Here is a 24,440-nt window from a genome sequence, read left to right as displayed (position 1 = left end):
GAATTTGTCCTTCTCTTCAGAGAGTTTCATTTATTTTCCATGTATGACCTTGATTATCCTCAGATCGAAGTGCTTAATACACGAAAATGAGACATCTCTTTCAAGGTGTGGCAATCTTCTCTACATCTCACTTTCGCTCTCGGATAAACTTTTAAAGTAAATCTATAAATGCTGAATGCTTGTTTCTTAACAACATCATACCTGGTAGATTCAGAAAAATCAATTCAGCCCAGAAATTCAATATCTTTCTAGAAAAGATCAGGCACAAACGTCTATGTACTGTACCAGCCATTATATCTGCTCATCTCTGTTATCTTCAGATATCTTTGTTCTTCCTAGTGTAAAGTCCATCTTTCAAAACTTCTATTGCTTTGCTCTGCAATTGTTTAATGGACCATCTTTGCTGATTTCACAGGCTCCATTACTGCCATTAAAATAATTGCAAAGCTCGACTACACTCACTCCTTTTGTTAAGGAGCAGGAGAGGGATTTGACAGATGACTGCTCCTCGCAATTATCAGCTGCAGATTAAAGCACCGGAGCTGATATCGGTGGAACAATCATGACTGATCCAGTACTTCATGTTATGTTGTTTAGGTTATTTTATATTTCATTTTTATTTTATTTTATTTTTTTGTATCTGTTGTGATTGAGAATGAGAAGGAGATTATAGGGGGAGTGTGAGAAACCACTGAGCTGGAGAATAAAAATCAGAAAGCATGACGATTTCATTAAATTAGGTTCTTAAAGATGAAGGAATGGGAGGAGAGATGATGTACTGTCTCACTATTGGCCGGTCTCATGTGGCCCCTTCAGTGTTATCACACAATGCATCTGACTTCAATTAAGGTTGGAAGAAGCAGAGCCTAAAATCTAATTTAGTCTTATAACTTGCAGTATTTGAAAGAATTAATGTATTATCGTCTGATATCAGATCACTGCTTGCTTTGGGACAATTAGCAGGTTGCAAAAATCCGATGTGAATAAATGACAAAAGTATAAATCAATAGGGGTTGGTATGACCAAAATCTATTCTTTCATGTTATGAATTTCTGATATGTGTAATTGTAACTGTTATGTTCAGTTTTGTTCAATGGACTTCCTGTGTTCTTCCTGTCACATGCTCCTTTGTTCTAGTTTTCCCATCATTAGTTCATTATGTTCATTATGTGTTATCATCCTCGTCTGTGTTCCCTATTTAAGTTCTACCATTTCTGTCACTCCTTGTTTGGTATTGTAAGTCTTCCCGTGAATCACGTTGTGTGTCCCTATCTGCCTGTTTGAAGTGATTTGCACTTCATGCTTCTCCCATCGTCTTCCTACCTATTAATCAATAATAATACAAAATGAATTAATAAAATGTAACATAGGTACATACAAAATATAAATGAATATATCCATTTAAACACGCACACGCACACACACACACAGACTATATAAAACAAGCATAACAGGTGATCATGCTTTAACTAATTCGACTTTTCAAACCTTTTAGTTATATTAATATAAATATTAATGAATTGAATTAAATATTAATCATTAGGAGAGAGGTTTCATCCTCTGGAATTACACTTTCATTAAATATTACAATTTAAAATGTCATAAATTATATCAGGTCACATATCCACATTGAAGTATTGAGAGTAAATTGTGAGCAAGTCAAACCACAAAAAGTTTGACATATATTACATTGTAGAGTCAGTTTCTAGTGAATAAAATACTTTGCAAATACAAGGGGCAGCATATGAGTTGATTTTCTTGATGCAACACGAGTTATGAACAACAGAATCAAAACAGTGAGGCATTATTAATAGATGACAGTATAAAGCACATTTGAAGTTATGAAATAGCCAATGCTAAACAACATGTAGGGATCATTCGCAAACCAACAATTCATTCATAGCAATTCACATAATGAATTGTTTTGCATATGCATACATGTTCATAAATGTAGTTGACAAATAATATTAATTTATATTTAATGAATGATTGTGGATTATGATTCTCTTTTTGTGTTTCTCAAATAATTGTGCCATTTTATTCTGTAAGCTTTACACAAGTGGCATTTTGAGAAACATGTATACAAAATCCATCAAGCAAAAGTCCAATTAAAGAGATTCAAATACACAGGATTATAAAGAAAAAAACAAAACAAATCCAATTCACCAAGAAATTAATAATCTTCTCTGCATTATTCAACCAACATATATAAAAGGCAAATGCGACTACTGTATGATACATGACTGAATAATTTAAACCTGGCTGGGTTTATTCGTTCAGTTATAAATCAGATTTTATAATGCTCTCTAGGCCACGGGCAGTGCTGAGTAAGGTTTCTGCAGCAAGACTTATTGGCTGTGAGAGAGGGCAGTTTTCATGTATTGATATTGGACGTGACAGTCATACGGCGCTCTGCCCCCAGTGCAGCAGAAGTCTGGCCAATAGAAAGACGGGCCAAGAGCCCAAGTCCAGCATCGCAGCCATCGTTAGCACATTTTTCCGCTCATATATCCTCTGACAACCCTGTCAAAGGGTCTTAAAGATCCCTCGCTAGGCCTTATTAAAAAGTCATAAAGAATTGAGACTGGTGGATTTAAAATAAATTAATAAAACTGGATTTTTACACATTCTTAACCAAATATGACTGGTGCTGCATGCAAAACGAACCACTATGTGTAAGGCCTAGTCCACACGTACACAGGTATTTTTATAACCAGATTTTTCCTCCGTTTTAAAAAACAAACGCGTCCACACAAGCATCTCTGTCCACATGAAAATGCAAAACCACGCTATGATTGGCTGCCTGATTTCCACATGGGTCCCATCCACGGCACCGAAGCACTGAGGGATGCCATGGGTTCAGTAAAACCCTTCTACAAGTTCTTTTACTTTGGACTCAGTGACAGGTAACTGTATGGGGCAGGGCCCAAGTGGACTGAAGCTTCACACACTTGCCTTACTATTTTGTATTATTGCATTCTGGCGCCTCTGTTCTGCAATACAATGAGATAACTGCGCATGTATTTGTAAACATGTGATAAGCGCTGTTAGCAGAGTTATTAAAAGCTATGTCCGCCATTGCATAGACTCGACTCATGTAAACAAAAGAGATAATGGCGCACAATCTGACGTCAAACAAAGGAGAGAACGGCGCACACTTCGACTTAACAAGCCCAAATCTCTGGTTTCACCATCTACACGACAACGCTGCAACCAGAGTTTCTGAATATCTTCACCCTGGCCGGAGTTTTCAAAAAAGTCCGGTTTCAGTAATCGGATACTGCGTTTGCGTGTGGACGAACAGCCAAACCACGTAGAAAAAGCTGTGGTTTAGAAAATACCCGTGATCGTGAGGACAGGGCCTACAGTACGTCTACAGGAAATGTATTATGTATATTTATTCATACGGCAAGCAAAAATCGTAGAAATGAGTGATGACCAATCAGAGCAGAGTAGACCAATCCCAACAGACTAGGCCATCTGACCAATCAGAGTCAAGTAGACCAATCACAACAGACTCGGACATCTGACCAATCAGATCAGAGTAGACCAATCACAAAAGACTGGACCATCTGACCAAATAGAGCAGAGTAGACCAATCACAACAGACTGGGCCACCTGACGAATCAGAGCAGAGTACATCAATCACAACCGACTGAGCCATGTGACCAATCAGAGCAAAGTAGACCAATCACAACAGATTAGGCCACTGATCGATCAGAAAAGAGTAGACCAATCACAATAGATTAGGCCATCTGACCATTCAGAGCAGAGTAGACCAATCACCACAGACTAGGCCATCTGACCAATCAGAACAGAGTAGACCAATTACAACAGACTGGGCCATCTGACCAATCAGAGCAGATTAGACCAATTACAACAGACTGGGCCATCTGACCAATCAGAGCAGAGTAGACTCTCATAAAAGGAGGTGAATTCTGACATTGAATGGACTTAGTTTGAATTCCTTTCTATGTTTTTCTTTTCAACTGAAAACGTTAACATTCATTATTCATAACAAATGATACGGGTCAATGAAAAATAAATGGGGAGAGCATGACAAGAAGGGTCTTTTTTGGATGTAACACCGACATTAGGGAACGCCTGGGTGAATTCGGTCAAAAGCATCTGGACTTGGTTTATCCATTCAGATAAACCATGTCCAGATGCTTTTCAATGCCTACAATGACCTGGTTGAATGAAAACCTGTGCACAAATATGAAAGAGAAAAGAGCAACTTTTTCCTATGAAAGAATAAAGGCAATGTTCTCACCTAGAACTGATTCAGTACTGAAACTGCTTACTATCTAAAGCTTAATTCACTGACTGACATACCAGGATCCTGGCCTTTTATATAAAGCTATGAGCAGATGTGCATATGTTGGATTGTATTCTAGATTTACATACTGTATAAACTATATAATTAATAGCTGAGGATAAATGTTCTTCAGGACGTCTTCAGGAGTGGTTATGAACGGTAGAAGCATGTTTCTTAAACCTTAAAACATAATTTCACTCTCACTATACTTTATTTTTCCAATGTATCCAATGCAAATCTGTCAATTGACCATATGCACGGAATGTTCTTAAGAACTTCCGCAATGATATAAGCCAGCTGGAAAACTTCCGGTGAAATGTCACTTGTTGGCGTGTCAGTATCTTCAATGTCCTGAGGTAGCTTTAACTACATCAATAGTGTAATACTTAGTTTATAATCAGAATATAGTCACTTTGTTATTCAAATGTAAAACAACATTAAAAACGATGCGTCCCTCAGTGTTCCTCCTCAGCAATTCAATTCGACCATCAGTTTTCACACTTTCACTTTTGTAAATTAAAGATTTACTGTGCACTTTAGTTCGATTCATTGAACAAAATGGGAGTTTTCACAAGTGTGCTGAAAGACCGCTTATGTCAGTGATTATAAAGAGAGAGCGCAGTGCTAGCTTTCAGTCTAATTCATTCACAATAAAAGTTTTTGTTTTTCATGATACTTTGTGAGTACCTTATACTTCACCTTGACAACATTTATTTTTAAAGCTAGTGATTTTATAATGTTTAATATTTATTCAAAATCGAAACGTGTGGAAAAAAATATGACTGTCGTATTCCCTACACCATGAAACGTGGAACAATTGCAGAAGGATGAACAAATAATGTTTTTGGTCATCTTCACAAGTGCTGGAAAAATATGTGCATGTCCAATTACAGACACAGTGTTTCTTATTGCAACGTTCCCATAAGCTTTGATTGATTGAAATTGATCGCAATCAATAAAATGGTTCATTGGCAAAATTAAGTAAGTGTGATAACTGCATTAAAAATATAAACACAACATTAAAAAAGCCAACCATTGATGGTTTTGTGTCCATGTACAGCGAGTATAGAATGACAGCTAACACTTCACCGGAAATGTCCAAGCTTGCTTATCGAAAACCAGGAAGTAACAAAATCCTATACATATCTAGTTTAAAGGTCTCAGAAATGCATTCCTTGCATTCATCATTTTGACAAAAGTTGAACTACTGTTAAATTTGTGGGATAAGTATGATTTTATTTAAAGAAATTAATACTTTTATTCAGCATTTTTTTTTAAATCACAGTAAAGACATTATTTCAAAATAAATGCTGTTCTTAATTCCAAATGAATTAATAATAATAATCAGAAATGTTTCTTAAGCATCAAATCAGCATATTAGAATGATTTCTAAAGGATCATGTGAAACTGAAGGCTGGAGTAATGATGCTGAAAATTCAGCTCTGCATCACAGGAATAAATGACATTTGAAAATAAATTTAAATATAAAATATCTATTTTAAATTGTAATAATATTGCACAATATTACTGTTTTACTGTATTTTTATCAAATAAATGCTGCCTTCTTAGTCATAAATATATATATATATATATATATATATATATATATATATATATATATATATATATATATATATATATATATATATATATATATATATATATATATATATAATATAAAATCCCTTTTTGTTTAGATTATTATCATTTTAAATATGTATTTTTGAGGAGTTATTTTGATATATATGATACATTTTCATATTTTAAGATTTGAAATTCAGGGTCTGGGACAAAGGTTAAACAGTAAAACCGTATTTTATTTTTATTAAGACAGAAAGACAGGTTTGGAACTACACAAGAGCGCATAAATGATGATCGAATTGTTATTTTTTGGGTGAAATATCCCTTTTAAAAACAAAGCAAAAATAAATAATGAAGGCATGGTAAAAAAGTTATAGTAAGTATTTTTCGGTATGACTTTAAACATAAAAAATGTGTAGTCCAGTGCCAAGGAGTTAATCAGAACAAACCCAAGGACGTCATTACTTGAGCTTTTCCTGTTACTCACGCTATTTCCCTTCTACCCAGCAACTCCTTTAATTAAAAACCTAAACTACTCTTAAACTATACAGTTCTTATTTCCTGCAAAGCAAAACCTTGTCAAACTGCACATTAAATGAACGCTTTCTAACACACTCGTGAGGTCTCAGACCGTGATGAAATCCTTTATATATTCACTGATGGCAGAAGCATCTCGTTATCTCTCTCTTCCCTTTTAAATTCACACATCGCTAATTGTAACAACGAGGTGGAAGCCTGTGAACACTCGACTGCCTGGCAAATGCGAGCCGAATGAAGCGAATGAATCATTTACATGATGGATGCTCTCGCTGCCGGTGCACACTGGGTAAAACAACAGCCGGGCACGTCAGTGATGTAATCAATCCAGCAGGAGTGCCGGTGATTATATCATCAAGAAATAATGAATATTGTGGGCATTAAGTGTATGTTAGAAGGAGCAAGAGGGAAAGTCAAAGAATCTGTTTCATTAAGCCGCCCCATAGGTGTTTGCTGGGAAATGCTCAGTGCTATACCGTGCACTCCCATAGGTCAGAGATTTGGAGGTTTACTGGCGACAGGTGTCAGATTTGTGGCCCGGCACTAAAGCAGCCATTCACCGACTATGAGAATCATCTGAGTGTGCAGCGGCTGGTCGGCTGAAGCCATAACAAGATTTGAGATTAAATCAGCCTCAGTGCGCGTCCTCCCGTGGCAGACCCTCTGCCCGCTACTGAAAGAGAGCCCAGGGGCTAGAGCGCAGCATAAGGTGTCAATCATTCTCTGCTATCATTTCTACTACAGGCATGAAGTGATGCTTCACCACAAGCACCTCTTTGACAGTGAGCATGTGTGGCATGATGAGGATAGATATATTCAGATTTATAACAAAATATGAATAGTTTACCCAATGTTTATTTATAAATTAAAACTATCCAAACTAACTATCTATATATGTATCTATCCATCCATCCATCTGTCCGTCCTATCTATCTATCTATCTATCTATCTATCTATCTATCTATCTATCTATCTATCTATCTATCTATCTATCTATCTATCTATCTATCTATCTATCTATCTATCTATCTATCTATCTATCTATCTATCTATCTATCTATCTATCTATCTATCTATCTATCTATCTATCTATCTATCTATCTATCTATCTATCTATCTACACTCTAAAAAATAATTCAGTGTCTTAGTAAATATCACAGTAATAATTAACTTTATTAACTTAATAACATTCCTAAATATAATTTACTTGATGTTTTGAGTTGAACATACCAAAATAATTGACTAAAAATCCAACAGTTAATTTTGTCTCCAATTTACAGTTATATTTAAGTTTTTTTCACGAAAAGAATTTAGTGTTCGAATAACCAATTATTTATTTAAAATATACTTAATATATTTGTGAAATTTCTATCAAAATATTTGAGAAAGGAGAATTAAATCGATCTGTTTGAAGAACCACAAATATTACTTAATACAAATCAAGATTATTAATATTTAACACACACTGAAGAAATTTAGTAAGTTTACTCGATTAATACAATGCACCCCTCCCCCGCCCACTGACGTGACGACAGCTCGACGGTTGATTGAGCGTGGGCTGTTTGAATTCTCTTCAGTCTCCAGAGCAGCTCCTTCTTCTCAGCGTCGCAGAATTGGAACATTTCCTCTGTGAAATTCCAGTTTGTGTGTTTTATTTTATCTATAAAATTATTACTGTGCTTAAAATATTTTTATTTAATGGAAAACAACATAAAGGGACACAATGTGAGTAACGTTAAACGAGTGCGGAGGAATCTGTCTTTGAAGCCCCTGGTGCCTTGCTCAAAACACACAACTTTATTCCTTAAGATAATGAATATAATTAATTTGGACGATAAAATGTTCTTAAAACTGCGCACTGTTTGTTTATTGGCAGGTTATGGAGTCAGGCGCGTTGCAGCATCTTTGAGCTATGAGTGAAAAGCAGGACGGCGGTCTGAAGTTCAAAGTCCACTCGCAGACCACGAGTTCATCTCAGGCTCGAGAAACATTGCTGATACGGTGGAAATGGGATAAGATACAGGTTGATTACACTTGAATTACTTTTAAATGTTTAACATTTACTTCTAAAATGTTTGTTACATGAGTTTAAATGTTGTAAACATGTTGTAAAATATTGTATCTATCTATCTATCTATCTATCTATCTATCTATCTATCTATCTATCTATCTATCTATCTATCTATCTATCTATCTATCTATCTATCTATCTATCTATCTATCTATCTATCTATCTATCTATCTATCTATCTATCTATCTATCTATCTATCTATCTATCTATCTATCTATCTATCTATCTATCTATCTATCTATCTATCTATCTATCTATCTATCTGCCTGTCTGTCATCTCTCTGTCTGTCTGACTGACTGACTGACTGACTGTCTGTCTGTCTGTCTATCTATCTTGTCTATCTGTCTGTATGTCTATTTATCTGCCTGCACATCAAGTGTCTGTCTATGTCTGTCAATCTATTCAACTGTCTATCTGTCCATCTTAAATAAGCTTCTTCAACATTGGCACTTCAGCCACACCCTCCAGCATAACTGTGAGTTTATAGCCACAGCAGCTCTTTAAGAAGAGCACACAACCATAATTACCCAGAGAGTAATGTTGTTCATGAATAATTCATCAGCCCCTGATGAGTCACACCCGCATTTCCCATTATCAATGAAAAAAATATATATGTATTTTAAATTTGCAGTATTGAGTAAAGAGCCATCAGAGCTTAATCCGCAAGCAATTTGCCTAAAACACCTTGACAGTTTTACTTGAGGCTGCGAGTCACTTTAACATCCATTCTTGAACTGTATGGCATGGCTGACATGCAACACTGAACCGCAGACAATGCCACAAGTTACTGAGCGGAGGGCAGTAAAAAAAGGAAGGGAGCATCTTTCCCTGCCTCCTTTTTATTGTTCTCCATGGAAACAAGACAAGTGGCAACACCTCCCGTTTGTGGGGAAAAATGCCCCCCTCCACCACCTTCTCTTCTATGATTGCAATATTAGATGCATTCTCTTACCGTGCCATCCCATTGAATAGGGGAAGGAGACCTCAAAGAGGTTGTCATATTTCGTCAGGAGTCTTTTCATTATGGATGCCAGACCTGTGGGAAAGGAAAGAGAGAGAACAATAAAAAAGGTTGAACTGGAAAGAACTGACTTCAATTTTCCACCAATATTGCTTGCGTTTTCTTCAGCCTGGATTCATTACAGACGCCATGCACTTCACCCAGACGACTTTCATGGCCAGGAGGAGCATTCATTTTGTTTTTCAGCCAAACAAAACTAGACTCACACACAGACCCACCAAAACTAAGATGGATGGTTTGCGTCCTCCTTGCTAAATGAAAGGACAACATGTATCGCTTCAGAAAGAAGCGACCTTCTGACCGCTCCAGTCAGTAAATCACATTTGTCCTTCAAGAGTGATTCATGATTACAAGACATGCTGGTGAATACAAGCTTGTTTTTCCCAGCAAAACAACAGCTGCCTTGGTAATTTAAAAAATAATGACAGTAAATCAGGGCTCAGATTTAATAAAGTTTGATAGTGGAACAGCTGAGCCAAAAACAATCTTGGTCCATCAAGTTAAAAGAAACCAAAGTTTGACAATATTTAATTCTCAAGATCTTGCTTTTGGGTAGTTGCACCTTAATGGCATGGTGTGGCTTAGGCTACGTTCACACTGCGAGCTGTAGCGCTCAATTCAGATTTATTGCTCAGATCAGATTTTTTTTTGTATAGCTGTTCACATTGTTGTTTTAAATGTGGCCAATATCCAGTAAGAACAGATCATGGTCCTGAACTGACCCAAATGTGCAAAATAATGATAAAAAGACCTTATGCAGCACTCTGTCATACAGAAGTTAACACAGGGGACATTAAAGTAAGTGATTGCACATTTATTTATAGTGTGATCAGCATCGGAAGCCAACAAATTTATGCACAGGCAATATAAAAAATAAAGATGAGGATACAAAAAAAAGAGAGCAGTTTTTAAACATTTGGGATGCACTATATTGTCAAAAGATTTGAAGATTTGCAGCTATAACAGACTCAACTCTTCTGTGAAGGCTTTCCACAAGGTTTAGGAGGGTTTATGGGAATCTTTGACCATTCTTCTAAGCTCATTTGTGAGGTCAGGCTCTGATGTTGGACGAGAAGGCCTGGCTCACAGTCTCTGCTCTAATTCATCCCAAAGGTGTTCTATCGGGTTGGAGGTCAGTCAAGTTCCTCCACACCAAACTCGATCATCCATGTCTTTATGGACCTTGCTTTGTGCACTGGCGCACGGTCAAGTTGGAACAGGAAGGGGCCATCCCCAAACTGTCCCCACAAAGTTGGGAGCATGGAATTGTCCAAAATTTCTTGGTATGCTGAAGCATTACGAGTTCCTTTTACTGGAAATAAGGGGCCAAGCCCAAACCCTGAAAAACAACCACACACCATAATCCCCCCTCCACCAAACTTTACACTTGACACAATGCAGTCAGGCAAGTATCGTTCTCCTAGCAACCGCCAAACCCAGACTCATCCATAGGATTGCCAGACAGAGAAGCGTGATTCATCACTCCAGAGAACACATCTCCATTGTCCAGTGGTGGCGTGCATTACACCATGATGTAAGGCTTGGATGCAGCTGCTTGGCCATGGAAACCCATTCCATGAAGCTCTCTACGCACTGTTCTTGAGCTAATCTGAAGACCACACAAAGTTTGGAGGTCTGTAGCTACTGACTCTGCAGAAAGTTGTCGACTTCTACGCACTGTGCGCCTCAGCATGCGCTGATCCCACTCTGTGATTTTACGTGGCCTACCACTTCATGGCTGAGTTGCTGTTGTTCCCAATTGCTTCCACTTTGTTATAATACATCTAACAGTTGACTGTAGAATATTTAGTAGTGAAGAAATTTCACGTATAGACTTATTGCACAGGTGGCAACCTATCACTAGCCTGGCGTGGCCATACTCAATTCTAGTCAGAATTTGAGTCTGGTACCGCTCCATTGAGCTTTGATTATGGGGCGTGTTTCAACCGAGCCAGGAAAGACCTCAATTGGATAGACCCACAACCAATCAGAGCAACGGAGCGACGCGTAACGTTAGTTGTCAAATGTCAACAGAAGTCAACTGCACTGTGTTGCCAAGTCCGTGTTTTTCTCCATGTCCGCGGGTTGAAGCGACCCCAATTATGTGATTATATAAACCCAGGAATGCGAATTTTAGCAGGCAACCTTGCCAAAATAACATATTTTGCCAACCAAACGCCATTTTTTTCCGGAGAACACCCCGGAAAGTTATTGTTTTGGGCTATAGTTTTGAGTAGCAATTGTGCGCGACATTGCAAAAACACTTGGAAACCCTGTCTGCACGCACGCTGAATTAAGTAACGTTACAAGAAAAAGATGAGTGTAAACAATCTTTGCCAGTAAAAAAATTATTTAAGGATACTCAGAGTACTTACCAACACGATCATCGTTTCTGATAGAAATAGTGAAGGTGAATGCATATACGAACAAGTTCTCCGTTTAGGATAAGAGCAAATTCAACCCAAGAGCCTTCGATGACGTGGATGATTACGTTACTGTTTATCATCTGTCCATCATCGTCTAAAGCCCGCCCTGACAATTTCATTGGTCCGAACAGTTTCTGTTCGGGCATAATTACTCCTCTATGGAGCGAGTCCAGACCGAATTGCCCGAGCAAAAAAAAATTGTGGGCGGGGCTAAATTCGGCTGGCATCCAGGCTAACCTATCACAGCACTATGCTTGAATTCACTGAGCTCCTGAGAGCGACCCATTCTTTCACAAATGTTTGCAGAAGCAGTCTGGATGCCTAGGTGCTTTATTTTATACACATTTGGCCATGGAAGTGATTGGAACACCTGAATTCAATGATTTGAAGGGGTGTCCCAATACATTTCACTACTATAAGGAATATAGTAGTGTATGAGCCCACATGTTTTGCTTGTATATAGAGCTGTCACTTTAATACTTACAAGCTCTGATACATCATTGTCCTCCCACTACCTTTCGCAACTGTCTTGATAATGTCGAGAATGTAAAAAAAAATAATAATACAAAAATTTTTGGCCCACATTTAACTGTAGTCTGAACGTAGCCTTAGTAGTTACAAATCTCTGTTTGCATACCAAACCTTTGATCATTTTGGATCTTTTTTTTTAATTTTTAAACAAGGTTTTAATCCATTTACCATTCACACTATGAGGTGAATTCACTTAATAGTTGCTCCACTTATGCAAATGTTAAATAAGTGCAAAAATAAATGCATCTTTTTCACTAACCACCTGCAATTTCTAGCAATTATGGCAGTAGTTATTCATAAAATGATGATCGATTGATATAGAAGAGTGTTGCCACCAGGCACATCCAAATGTGAAATGTAATCGAGCACATTTCAACATTTTAAAGGGTCAATTCAGTTCAGAGTGGAGGACAATCCTAGTAAAGTAAGCCAGATTGCTTCATTTCGTGTAAAGCCCAAATTATTGTAAACATAAAGCCAACTATATTCAGACTGCTTCCCGAGTTCATTTGCAGAGTACACATGTAAGTATAATTCTTGTGAAGCACTTTCAGGAAACAAATCAAGTGTGAAAACACCCTTTATTGGTTCGGATAAGAAAGCGTGTGCTAACTGAGCAATAATGAGTTATGTGCATTCAAATAAAGCGTTTTGGTCTGAAAGAGTCTGAAAGAGTTGGCCTAAAAACTGCTGAGAGCTCCGGCACTTACTCAGGGAAATGTTTGGTTTGTCAGCCGATAAAATAGATTACATGCTAGGCTGGAAGTCTGTGATCCTTAGGCAGTCTCTTCAACTGGAACAATGGGAGAGCGTCACAGCTCGGAGACAATTCGAAACAATTTCCCAATCTCCATGTTAAACAAGAGCTGATGAGGCTTATTTTCATCTACATTATACATTATACTGTTCATCTGCATGATTGATGCATTATTATGTGCATATATCAGACAGAGTGAGCAAATGGTCTCAAATGATGAAATGCATTATTTGAAGATTTTCAACAGGGATTGGATGGGTTATCAATTGTACTGTAGGCCTACTGACGTTGACGACAGTCTGTTGAACGCAATAGTCAGACTATGAACTATCACTGTTGTGTCATTGATCAATACAGTTTTCACACTTGAAATGGCTAGCCATATAACCATGTGTTGACTTAATTTCTTCTGCTTTCTTTGCAGTTATGGACTGACACATTTTTTTTCCCCATAGAAAAAACTCCCTTGTAAAAAAGTGTACACTATAGCAAGTTTTAAAGTACTTATTACAGAAATAATATACTTTAAAAGTATATACTGAATGCAATGTTTTCGGATGCAATGTTTAATTGCATGATAATTGCAATTCAATGAAAATGTGTTTGAATATTAAATGCAATTAAAAATAATTTTTCGACCCACTTAAGTAGGAGATAAGTACATATTTAGATGTCATTGCATAACTCTATTGTCTTTGAAATATGTTTAAAATGTACTGCTGCACTGCAAACCCGAATAATTTGGCAAAACTCAAAAATCAATTACAGCAAATTTATTAAGTTAAGAATTTCAACATTTCAAAGTAAGCAGAACTGGCAGATTTCTACTTTGTACTCATACATTTGAATTGGTCTTAAGTTGAACATTTTAAGTTAATTCATACATTTAATTTAAAATGATCATGTAATCTCAATTTAAATATTTTATTAGTGGAAATTTTACTAGCTAATTAAGCAAATGCTAATTGGTAACACAATGCTTTATATATAGCCATACTCTTTCATTAGCATAGCATACAAATTGCTGAAAGAGTATGGTTAGAGAATTTAACATTTACCTGTTCTAACCAAGTTCTTGCTCCACTTGTCACCATGATGGTATCTGACCGCATGGTCTGAAGCGCATGGCACAGGTATACTTAGGGCGTGTCCGAATCAACTTTTGCTAGTTTAACGACGAAAAAAAAAAAGGTCAGTGCATGGTCCAAAAGGGTTGTGCCTATAGGCGCAATGTTGCCGCTCTGCTATTTTGAGGCAACTGAAATTGACTGCGCCATTCACCAACAAAAAACTAGTCTAAAGTCAATAGCACAGTATTTGTTGTGTTATTTAAAGGGCGCGTTAGTAATATGCGCATATATGTGGCACAACGCACATACACTCTGCTTGTTACACGCACAGGGAACATTTTTAAATATTAAAAATAAGGCTTCCTCTCTGGAAAAGCATTCAGTCTTTCTGTTCGCAATTTCCGCCATGTAAATAGCAAATCCGCCATATGGTGCAAGCGCAACTGGCTTTTAAAGGGAATGGGAGATGAGACTCTGATTGGTTTATTGCATGTTAGTTTGTTGCACCCACCGCTAGCCTAGCTTAGCACAAAGACTGGAAGTAAATGGCTCCAGCTAGATGAGAATGGTATGTATGGACTTATCTAACTCTGGGGGATACGGCGAATAAGCTAAAGTCCCCAAAAGTCGGCTCGTTCCTTTAAGTTCATAGAACTCAAAATAATGAAACGATTCGGATGACTTAAAATATGTAAGTTTCATAAACCCAAGAGAAAAAGAAAGTTCTAAATACTCATAGAAGTTCATTTGATTGAACGAATTTGTTTAATTTAAGTTTACCCTAATCAAACCAATTAATTATTTTGAGCGTTAGGGTTTAGTGTACAGACAAGCATTTATAGTAAACTAAAATATATTTATGTCATGTATTTGTATGTTGAGGTTACATTTGAAAAAAAAAAAACATGAAAAAATGATTAAAACAATTATTTAATATGTAATAAAACTTTTAATTTCACATATTACAAAGTGCACTTTTTAAAAGTGTACATATAGTCTTTTATTTCATGAATATATTTTCAGCAATACATTATATATATATATATATATATATATATATATATATATATATATATATATATATATATATATACATATATATATATACATATATATATATATATATATATATATATATATATATATATATATATATATATATATATATATATATATATATATATATATATATATATATATATATATATATATATATATATATATATATATATATATATATATATATATATATATATATATATATATATATATATCTTATACTATATAAGATCTAAAGTATCCCAAAAATGATAACATCTAGCCTAAATATTATTCAATATTGCTGAATCAACCTGAATGCAGTGATTTTTTACAAACAAAATTAGTTTTCATGGGTTAAATCAAGTACAAAATCAGCTCAATACAATTGCAGGTTACCTCTTTTACAGTGTATACTACAAGTGCACTTCTTTTATATAAGAGATATTTTTGCGGAACTATTTCAGATAAACTCACCCCTAAATGTCAGATAAAAACAACTGTGGTTGATTGCTTTATGTCATTCAGATTTGAATGGGCTGCAAAGTGGATCAGGCTTTATGCGTTTGTCGTCACTGTTCATGTTTCCTTCAAGCACTGAAGCCAAAAACAGTGTGTGAAATTTTCTACAAAGCTCTTGAATATTTAAAGAGACAAACATTCTTTAGATCATGATTGGTTGTCTTTTGCCACCATTTTAGCACACTGTTTACATGCACTGCAATTTAAAGCGGTGCATTCATGCAATTGGATTACCGCTTGGTTTATTATTTCCACAGGCAAAAAATTCCTGAAAAAAAGCAGATGCCACAATAGCATCAACATGTGTCATTAACCATTCAAACTACAATTCAAAACAGTGATTTATCTCGAAAACAAACAACAGCCCTCGAGTGTCAAAGCATCAGAATGTCAACTGGGTTGTCTGTAATTGGCAGGCTAAAAGCGGGGTTGTGATCTAGTGTGGTTCTCTGCCTCTCTTTCTGACAACAGCTGACCTGCTTGGTAATTTCCCTGAGGTTTATTTACATACTGGATTAAGTCTGTCAGAACTAAGCCTGCGAGCGTGAGAGACGCGTATCCAGGAGGTGAATGTTTATCTGGTGTCACAGCTTCGAAAGCCACTTCTTTACTTTTTCTGGCACTGACAGGGCAACTTTAATAACATCTGAGAAGTGCGTAGGTGTGTATGAGTGTGTGTCAGTGTGTGTGTCAAGTCCAACGCAGGAAAAGGGCACTGGGCGATGTGACAAGGAGACGTGAGGTTTTAAGGAGATGTTTTGTCGAAGCAGACTTCAGGAAGAGATACAGCGAGGTGTCTTTAAAGGTTCAGACAGAAATGTTAAGAAACAGACAGCAAGCCAAAGGGAGTTTATAAATTGTGAGCTCTCTCTTGCGGCTCTATTGGTGACAATCAGAATTTACAGCGTAAAATAAATTTGTCTGTGAGGGGGAAAAAAAAACATCATCATAATTCAGTCCAAATGGAATGACTATAAAGTCACGGCCAAAAGTAAAAGTAATACAATAAATTGTGGTATCTGTTTTTTTATGCTATTGAGATTTATACACACTGTATACTGCAGAACATATTACTTAGCGGAGTGTCTATTTACACAAAGTGCAAATAGCCCACCTTGTTGGCAGAGTCTATTTATACTAACTCCGCCCACTGACGTCTGGTTGGGTCATACAAAATTACGGAAAACGCTGGATTGTCAACAGTATCAATAGTGAAGGGGTAAGGCGTGTGGAAGAAATCCCATCACATATCAGATCGGAAAGGCATTTATTTTTCAATAAAAATGAAGAAAATATTGGAAATAGTGAAAATAAAGGGTATAATGTGTGTTAAATAATAAAGTGTTTATCGTTAGGGTTAGGGGTAGGTGTAGGGAGGGCTTTATTGTCCTAATAAGGCGGCATCTATTAAATAATTTTAATAAATAATAATTTACACTATGTTATTATTGCATACCTTGTAATGTACAACAACACTGAGGTGCAAGTAATATCTGCCACTATTTATAAGCATAAACAGAATCTAACTACTATTTACACAAAAGAGGTAACCTTCAAAGAATCTATTGCTATTTTCACTTAGTGTTAATAGAATCTATTGTAAATAGCATATATATAGCCACTGCCATTACTTTCTTAACTAACTTTTTTTTTTTTAATTCAAAGTAGTGAATTAAAAGTTTGACATACATAAAAAGATAAATTAATAAATAAACTTGTCATTATTTTAAAGGGATAGTTCACCCGAAAATGAAAATTACTCACCCTCATGTTGTTCATTGAGAGCCTATGCAACTACCACTTTCAAGCCCCAGAAAAGACATCATTCAATTAATCCATGTGACTCAATTGTGTCACGGAACAGAAGGGCACAGACAAGCAGGTAAGTAATAGTGATCTTTATTAAAGTTAGAGTGTGGTTGTAGCAGCGTGAACCAGGCAATGGAAGTAGATAGTGACTTGCGGAATGCTAATGGTGACTTAGCCGGTGAAGAAGTGTTGTATCTTGCAGGTGATGGTGGATTCGGAGAATGAAGATCGGTAACCAGGCTAACGGATGGAAGACAGGAGACGAGGCGGGATGATCACAGGTAGGTTGAGAGGTAAGGTGTCTGTAGTAACAGCATATACCGAGATGAGACTAGACAATGAGTGAATGGTGACCAGGTGAATATATACGCTGCGTCCGAAACCCGGAAAATGCTGCCTTCGGAGGACACATTTCAAGGCAGAAAGGCACCAAGGCACGTCCGAATCTAATGTTAGCTTCACTTTCTGTCTCCTGAGATACCTTCATCTAGGCCTGTCACGATAACAAATTTTGCTGGACGATAAATTGGCCAAGAAATTATTGCAATAAACGATGATATTGTCGTTCTTATACCATTTTCATATAAAATAATGATAATGGAATAATAATGCAGGTACACCTTTTCAAAGATCAATAAACTTTTATTTCTAAAGACTATTTAACACTGAAAACGGAAAACATTTTAAATATCCACAATAAATGAACAAAACAACCAAAAACAATAAAAGCAATGGACTCTCAGTCTGTTAACAAAAAATGCACTTGAATAAATACCAAAAACAATAAATAAAATGGATGAAAACTGCAATGGATGATTGTGTTTTAGTTGCATATTAGGGGTGGCACGGTTCACAAATCCCACGGTTCGTATCACGGTTTATGGTCACGGTTTTCGGTTCTGTACGGTTCTTGCTGTTGTTTTTTCTTTTAATCGTTAACATTACAGAAATTAACTTCAGCATATGATATTTAGCTTAATTATCTACAATTTAGGATACAGTATTAAAAAAATGTATATCATGTAATCATGCACAAACTGAATTTGACTTGACTTTAAGCACATTATTGGGACATCTCTGAGGAAAGCTAGGTGAGATTTTGATACAGCAAGAGAGAAGACATTGATGACATGCTTTTCATTTATTTGGCAAAAAAAAAAGGAGAATATGTATTGCTATCTCTACAGGAACATATGTGCCTTTTTAGCACACAAAGATTGAAAGTGAAGCACACAAAGATTAAGCTGAAGAATGAACTTGCATTTATCAAACGGCCAACTTCAGTGTAGCTTTAAGCCTTGTTTAAACTCGACGCGTCCGCATGAGCGTGAGGGTGCGCACGGCAAAAATGACGTCAACGCGGAGCGGGCGGTAGTGCGAGAGAGAGAGAGAGAGAGAGAGAGAGAGAGAGAGAGAGAGAGAGAGAGAGAGAGAGAGAGAGAGAGAGAGAGAGAGACGAGGAAAACAAACAAGCATGCAAATGGAAATTATCGCGGGTGGAAAAATTAGAGCTCATTTTTTTTATTGTGTGATTAATTTATTTATTGACTATCGCGACAGGCCTACCTTCATCTGATCGATTTTTGAAGCAAGCATATTTGTATCCTTCGCTGCCTTTGATATCCCACAAAACTGTGCTTTGCATTCTGTGACAGTTGAGCTGAAAAAAAAAGATGGCATCCGAAAGTTGCGTTTGCTAAATGTACGTTTCTTCTGAAGTCATTTCTAGCGAGAAATTACTAATGTAGTAATTAAATATTTGTTTAGTTCTCACCAAAGCTCTCTCTATTTTGCTGTACATCATTAAACGGTTACACTGCCTAAGAAGTCTGTCCGAATTCAGTTTCGTGAGGTGCCTTCATGCACAAACGCTGCCTTACAAGCCATTGTCTGATAAGGCAGCGAGGCAACGAGTCAGCTACCTAGGTTTTCGGACGCAGCCATAGTGTGAGTCTCTGATGAGGTGCAGGTGCAGTGATTCAGTATTCTGGTGATTGTGAACGAGTGGGCGGGTCCTGGTGAGTCGGTGATGATTATGGCTGTGACGGTGTGACTGACTCTGTGACACAGTGGTTTACCTCAATTTTATGAAGTGACGCGGGTGCTTTGTTTGCAGAAAAACAATATAATTCACTTAAAAAAAAACACATAATTCACTTTATTTACAAAATATTAATCTCCAGCATTCACATAACAACGTCCGCTCTCATGTCAACAACACGCATGCATTGTAGTTCTCTTGTGAATGTGCAATGGAGATTAAAAATTTGTAAATAAAGTGGCAAATTATGTTTTTTTTGGCCAAAAAAAGCACTTGCGTCACTTCGTAAAATTGAGGTTAAACCACATGGATTTTTTTTAAGGATGTCTTTACTACCATTCTGGGCTTGAAAGTGATAGTTAGACTGTCAATGGAGGGACAGAAATCTCTCAGATTCTTAAAGAAAGATCTTCATTTTTGTTTAGAAGATGAATACTTATGGGTATGGAACAACATTAGGGTGAGTAATTAATGACACAATTTTCATTTTTTGGTGAACTAACCTTTAAAACCTGCAGAAGCACTGGATAATTTAGACAAAACATAAAATGCAACATAATATGCAAATCATTCCATTAAAAAAAAACAAAAAAAACAATGTAAGTCTTACTGTCTCTCTCTTGGGCCGTGAGGTCAGGGAGACGCAGGACATGTCGTCGTGGCAACAGCAGAGTCTGAAAGGGCCATGTCGCCCAATATGGCACCACCACCAACCAGTGCTCATTTTCCACTACCACACGCTCCTGTGTGATCAGAGACAACACAATTCATAAAGTACTTATTATATCATGCTACTTAATGTTATTCAATTTTCCAGAGGCAAAGGATGATGCTTGACCTTAGCCATTTTGAATGCTATTGTACAACACTTTCCCAATCACAAGATTCTGGTAATGAAGCTGTGGTAATGTAGCTTTAAAGCCAAAAAAAGTGTACTCCAAGTACCCCATTTTTAAAGGAATGAGCTATCCCTTTAAAAGGTTTGATCTGTGAAGTGACACCATTTCAACAGTTGCATGTTGTATCTTATGGACACTAAGGTGAACACGCTCCCTTTAGTTTCCCAATAAATTAAACAGATTTTTGATTTTAGATTTTTTTCATTTATAAACACTCAGTTCTCCAGTGTGACAGACTCAGAGTCCTCTTTTGTGTGCCTGGGAGCTTTGCAGACTTACATTTTGGCTCAGTCGTTTATGCAAATGTGTTCCAACTTTACCAGATTAGTTGGATGGATTCCGTGGACTGCAATTTTCAGCTCAATCTAAAGCAGGGTTCAGGCAACGACTTTGCAGGGAGTGTTTGCACACAAATGTGCCAATGAAACAGATTTCGGAAAGATTTCTGAGGCAGCATAACGGTTTAATGATCTACAACAAAATAGCTTTGGTGAGAACTGGTAACTCTGATCTGATTGGTTAGATGACCCAGTCTTTTGTGGTTGGTCAACTCTGCTCTGATTGGTTAGATGGCCCAGTCTGTTGTGATTGGTCTACTCTGCTCTGATTGGTCAGATGGCCCAGTCTGCTGTGATTGGTCTACTCTGCTCTGATTGGTCAGATGGCCCAGTCCGTTGTGACTGGTCTACAACTTACAGCACATGTTGGAAGCCAAACACCCATTACCATATCTGAATTTCAGCTCCGGATCTTCCTCTGCACTTGATACACAGTGACACGAAAGTAACGATGCTGTCAGTTTTTTGGTATCAATTTGAGTGCAAGTCCTCATCCATTGGAAGTTCATGCAATGTGAATTTGCAATCGCAGCACATTTTCTCACAAAAACAGCATCTTCTCGACATGTCAACAACAAGAACCAAACTCTTCCAGGCCTCAGCTTCAACTAAAATTGTTTGAGGGCATCAAAGCAGATGTTGATCGCAGGCAGCCAATGAAGACCATAGGCTGGCATTATGCAAATTTGCTTTATCCTCGACTTTAATGACCACCTTACGCATCGAAGTAGCCACACCAGTATGTGTTACCAGTTGCACCAGACCACAAAAAGTCCAACCAAAAGTGTTCAAGTTTCACTACCTGACTTCTAAATTCTAGACATGACTTAATTCTGGCCTCAAAAGATGCTTTCTTTTAAACACTCACCAAAAGAGGCCAAAAGTGCTGAAGATATTGTTGATGTCTGGACACTTTCATTTCAGCCAAAGAGCTATGAAATGCTGTCAGTGTTATAGCTGGACCCTTGCACACTTCTCTTACAATTGCTCCCCTTCTGGTAGCTCAATTTGGCATGACAGCTGAACATAGTAGTGTCTGGCTTGTGCCATATATTTGTTACACTAGACTTTATAATGTTTCTCGGATTAGGTTTGAAAGCTTTGCCGTTTTTTTAATAACCTTTTCCAGCTTTTTCCTTCCCATAAACTTTACGGTCATCATGACAGAAGGACCTTTGTGAAACTTCACATAAAATGAAAAATGAACATACCATCAGAACCTTCCAAAACTCCTCCTCTTCCATCACACAAAGGTTCTGGGAAACACTAAAAAAACTGACACACACTCAAAACACACTTTCCACTGGAAGAAATATATCATCCAAGTAATTCTGATTTACTGTTTACTTATAGACAGTATGGACAATTAGGACACAATAACTCTAATCGTAATTTACTTTTCAATATTGGGACGGAAGGAATGTGTAACTATCAGCCCAAAAATATTAGAAACAAAAGGCATTAGTTATAACCTTGATGGTTGTAGCGAGTTAGCTCAAAGGAGAAATATTTACAATTATTCATAAGTCATTATGATTAATTATGAATATTTGAATCAGTTAATGAAATTAACTTGATGGAGCTACACTAACATTACAATCAATCAATCAGTTCGTCCTGTGAACACTCAGTATTGATTATTAATTCATTCTAAGAGAAGGGTATTTTTAATGGCCACAGAAAAATAATTCTTCCTTAACATTTACAGCGCTTAAAGCGTGTAACAAAATCAATCATTTAAGTGACAATTTGTTTGCAGGCAGGGAGTCAGAACCAGATATGTATTGTGCACAATTTGTATTAACTAAATCATGAACACAACTAAACTAACAGAAACTCATACACGCAAATCACACATACATGGGTAAGATGGAAAATGAAAAAAGGGAATGAAGCTATGAAAAGAGTCATTAACCATGAACAGAACCATCAGCTTGTTATTTTCAAAGCACCTCGTTAGGAGGATTTTACTGCTTATCCTAACCCACTGATTAGTTAAAATAGGCGATACTTGCATTGCCGTGGCAGTTGAAGCAGTTTCGTTAAGTTCCTGATTTGAGGGTTCTGTGAGACGATGGTGTTGAAGTTACAATCACTTTTCTTCTGCGTTGACTAAAGATATGATGAAGTTGCACGGTTAGTTTCGACTCCATCATGGACAAGAAAGTTGCACATGGCTTGAGGTGTTGGGCCTGCCAACCCTGTGAACGTTTGGTCAGACCGGGTTTCTGTCCCCACACAGCACAGCAATCAGGAGAGGCAGGAAGAGTGCTATTGGTTTCTCAGTGCAGTGACGGCAAAGTTGCAATTTCCTTCCGAGTTGGAATAAGGAAATTTCCGTCTGACTCTGTTGAAAGAGTCTTCTCTTTCGGCGCAGAAAGTGAAGACCTACCAGGCCGTGGTGGAGGCCTGCCAGCCTGGCTGGCTTGGCCAGGGGGGGAGCCAGCCGATGCCACATGTCGGTCGTCAGTCAAGAGAGAGATCTGTGCGGAAGGGTCTTTTTTAACCTCTGAGGGTAGCCTCTCCTCCTAGGGGTCAGTGAGCCTATCGCCTATCTTAGGCTTTTGGAGGGAAAGTTGTACGATCCTTTGTCGCAAGCAGATCGTTTGCATATGCAACTGGATTGGTTGCTGATGAAGAAGCTATTCTAGATTATTGTGATACTAATATGTTGCACAGGTATCAACATATTATCTACCCAATCATTTAGATCTTTAAAGTACAACTCCGTAGACACCAAACAAGGTATAGCTGAGGTGACATTAACTGCGGGTTCTATCATAAAACATGCGTAAAAACAAAATACCTGAACACGACATGAGATAGTACTAATCATACACACAATGTCTTGGGGTGCATATTCATTTGAGTATATTTAACAAAAAAATATGTTTTATTAAAGGAACTGTATGTAAGAAATGTATTTCAATTAATCATAAAATGGCCCTGATATGTCCCTAGACATTAAGAAATCATGTTAATTTCAAATATTTATATCACTGACAACGGTTGTCCGGCCAAGATATTGTCATTTTAAAAGTGAAGTTGCAGCCCTCAACTGATGTTGATGTTGACATGTTGTGTTTTGGCCTGAAGCGCCACCCTCCACCTGTCTACCAATCACGAAGTCAGTAGTGTTTCTGCATTCGGGTTGCCAGCTCTGCTCTAGTTACCACAGCTGCAGCTACAAACTTTTTGGATAAACAATGTCTAACTTTACGAAACCTAAACGACCTTGTTATGAATCAGAAAAACGTTGTGACAGTGTCCGAAATAAAACAAGGATTTGAGATGCCTTTGAAAGATAGAGACGGCTGAAAACGGAGAATAATTTGAAGACTGATGCCAACGTTGCTAATTTTCTCCTGGACAGGTAAGGTTCATCTATGTTTGGCTAACTTGTACTTAATGTAAATGGACATTTCAAATATGTATGACAGTCGAACAAAGATATGCATGTTCGTGCAAAGTAACGTTAG

At 37.1% G+C, this 24,440-nt stretch overlaps 1 protein-coding gene across 1 annotated transcript in view; it reads right to left on the bottom strand.

Moving 5' to 3' along the window:
- Nucleotides 1–24,440, bottom strand: part of galt (galactose-1-phosphate uridylyltransferase) — a 152,792-nt gene that overhangs the window by 28,045 nt on the left and 100,307 nt on the right. Inside the window, exons 8-9 of the mRNA XM_079804553.1 lie at nt 20,335–20,467; nt 9,462–9,545 (exon numbers count right to left, since the gene is read on the bottom strand). Of these exons, the coding sequence (XP_079660679.1) occupies nt 9,462–9,545; nt 20,335–20,467 (217 nt within the window). The remainder of the gene's footprint in view (nt 1–9,461; nt 9,546–20,334; nt 20,468–24,440) is intronic.

The sequence above is a fragment of the Gobio gobio genome, assembly GCF_949357685.1.
Source record: "Gobio gobio genome assembly, chromosome: 22".
NCBI lineage: Eukaryota > Metazoa > Chordata > Actinopteri > Cypriniformes > Gobionidae > Gobio > Gobio gobio.
Note: the sequence above shows the minus strand (reverse complement) of the source record. Positions and strands in the feature narration are given on the sequence as shown.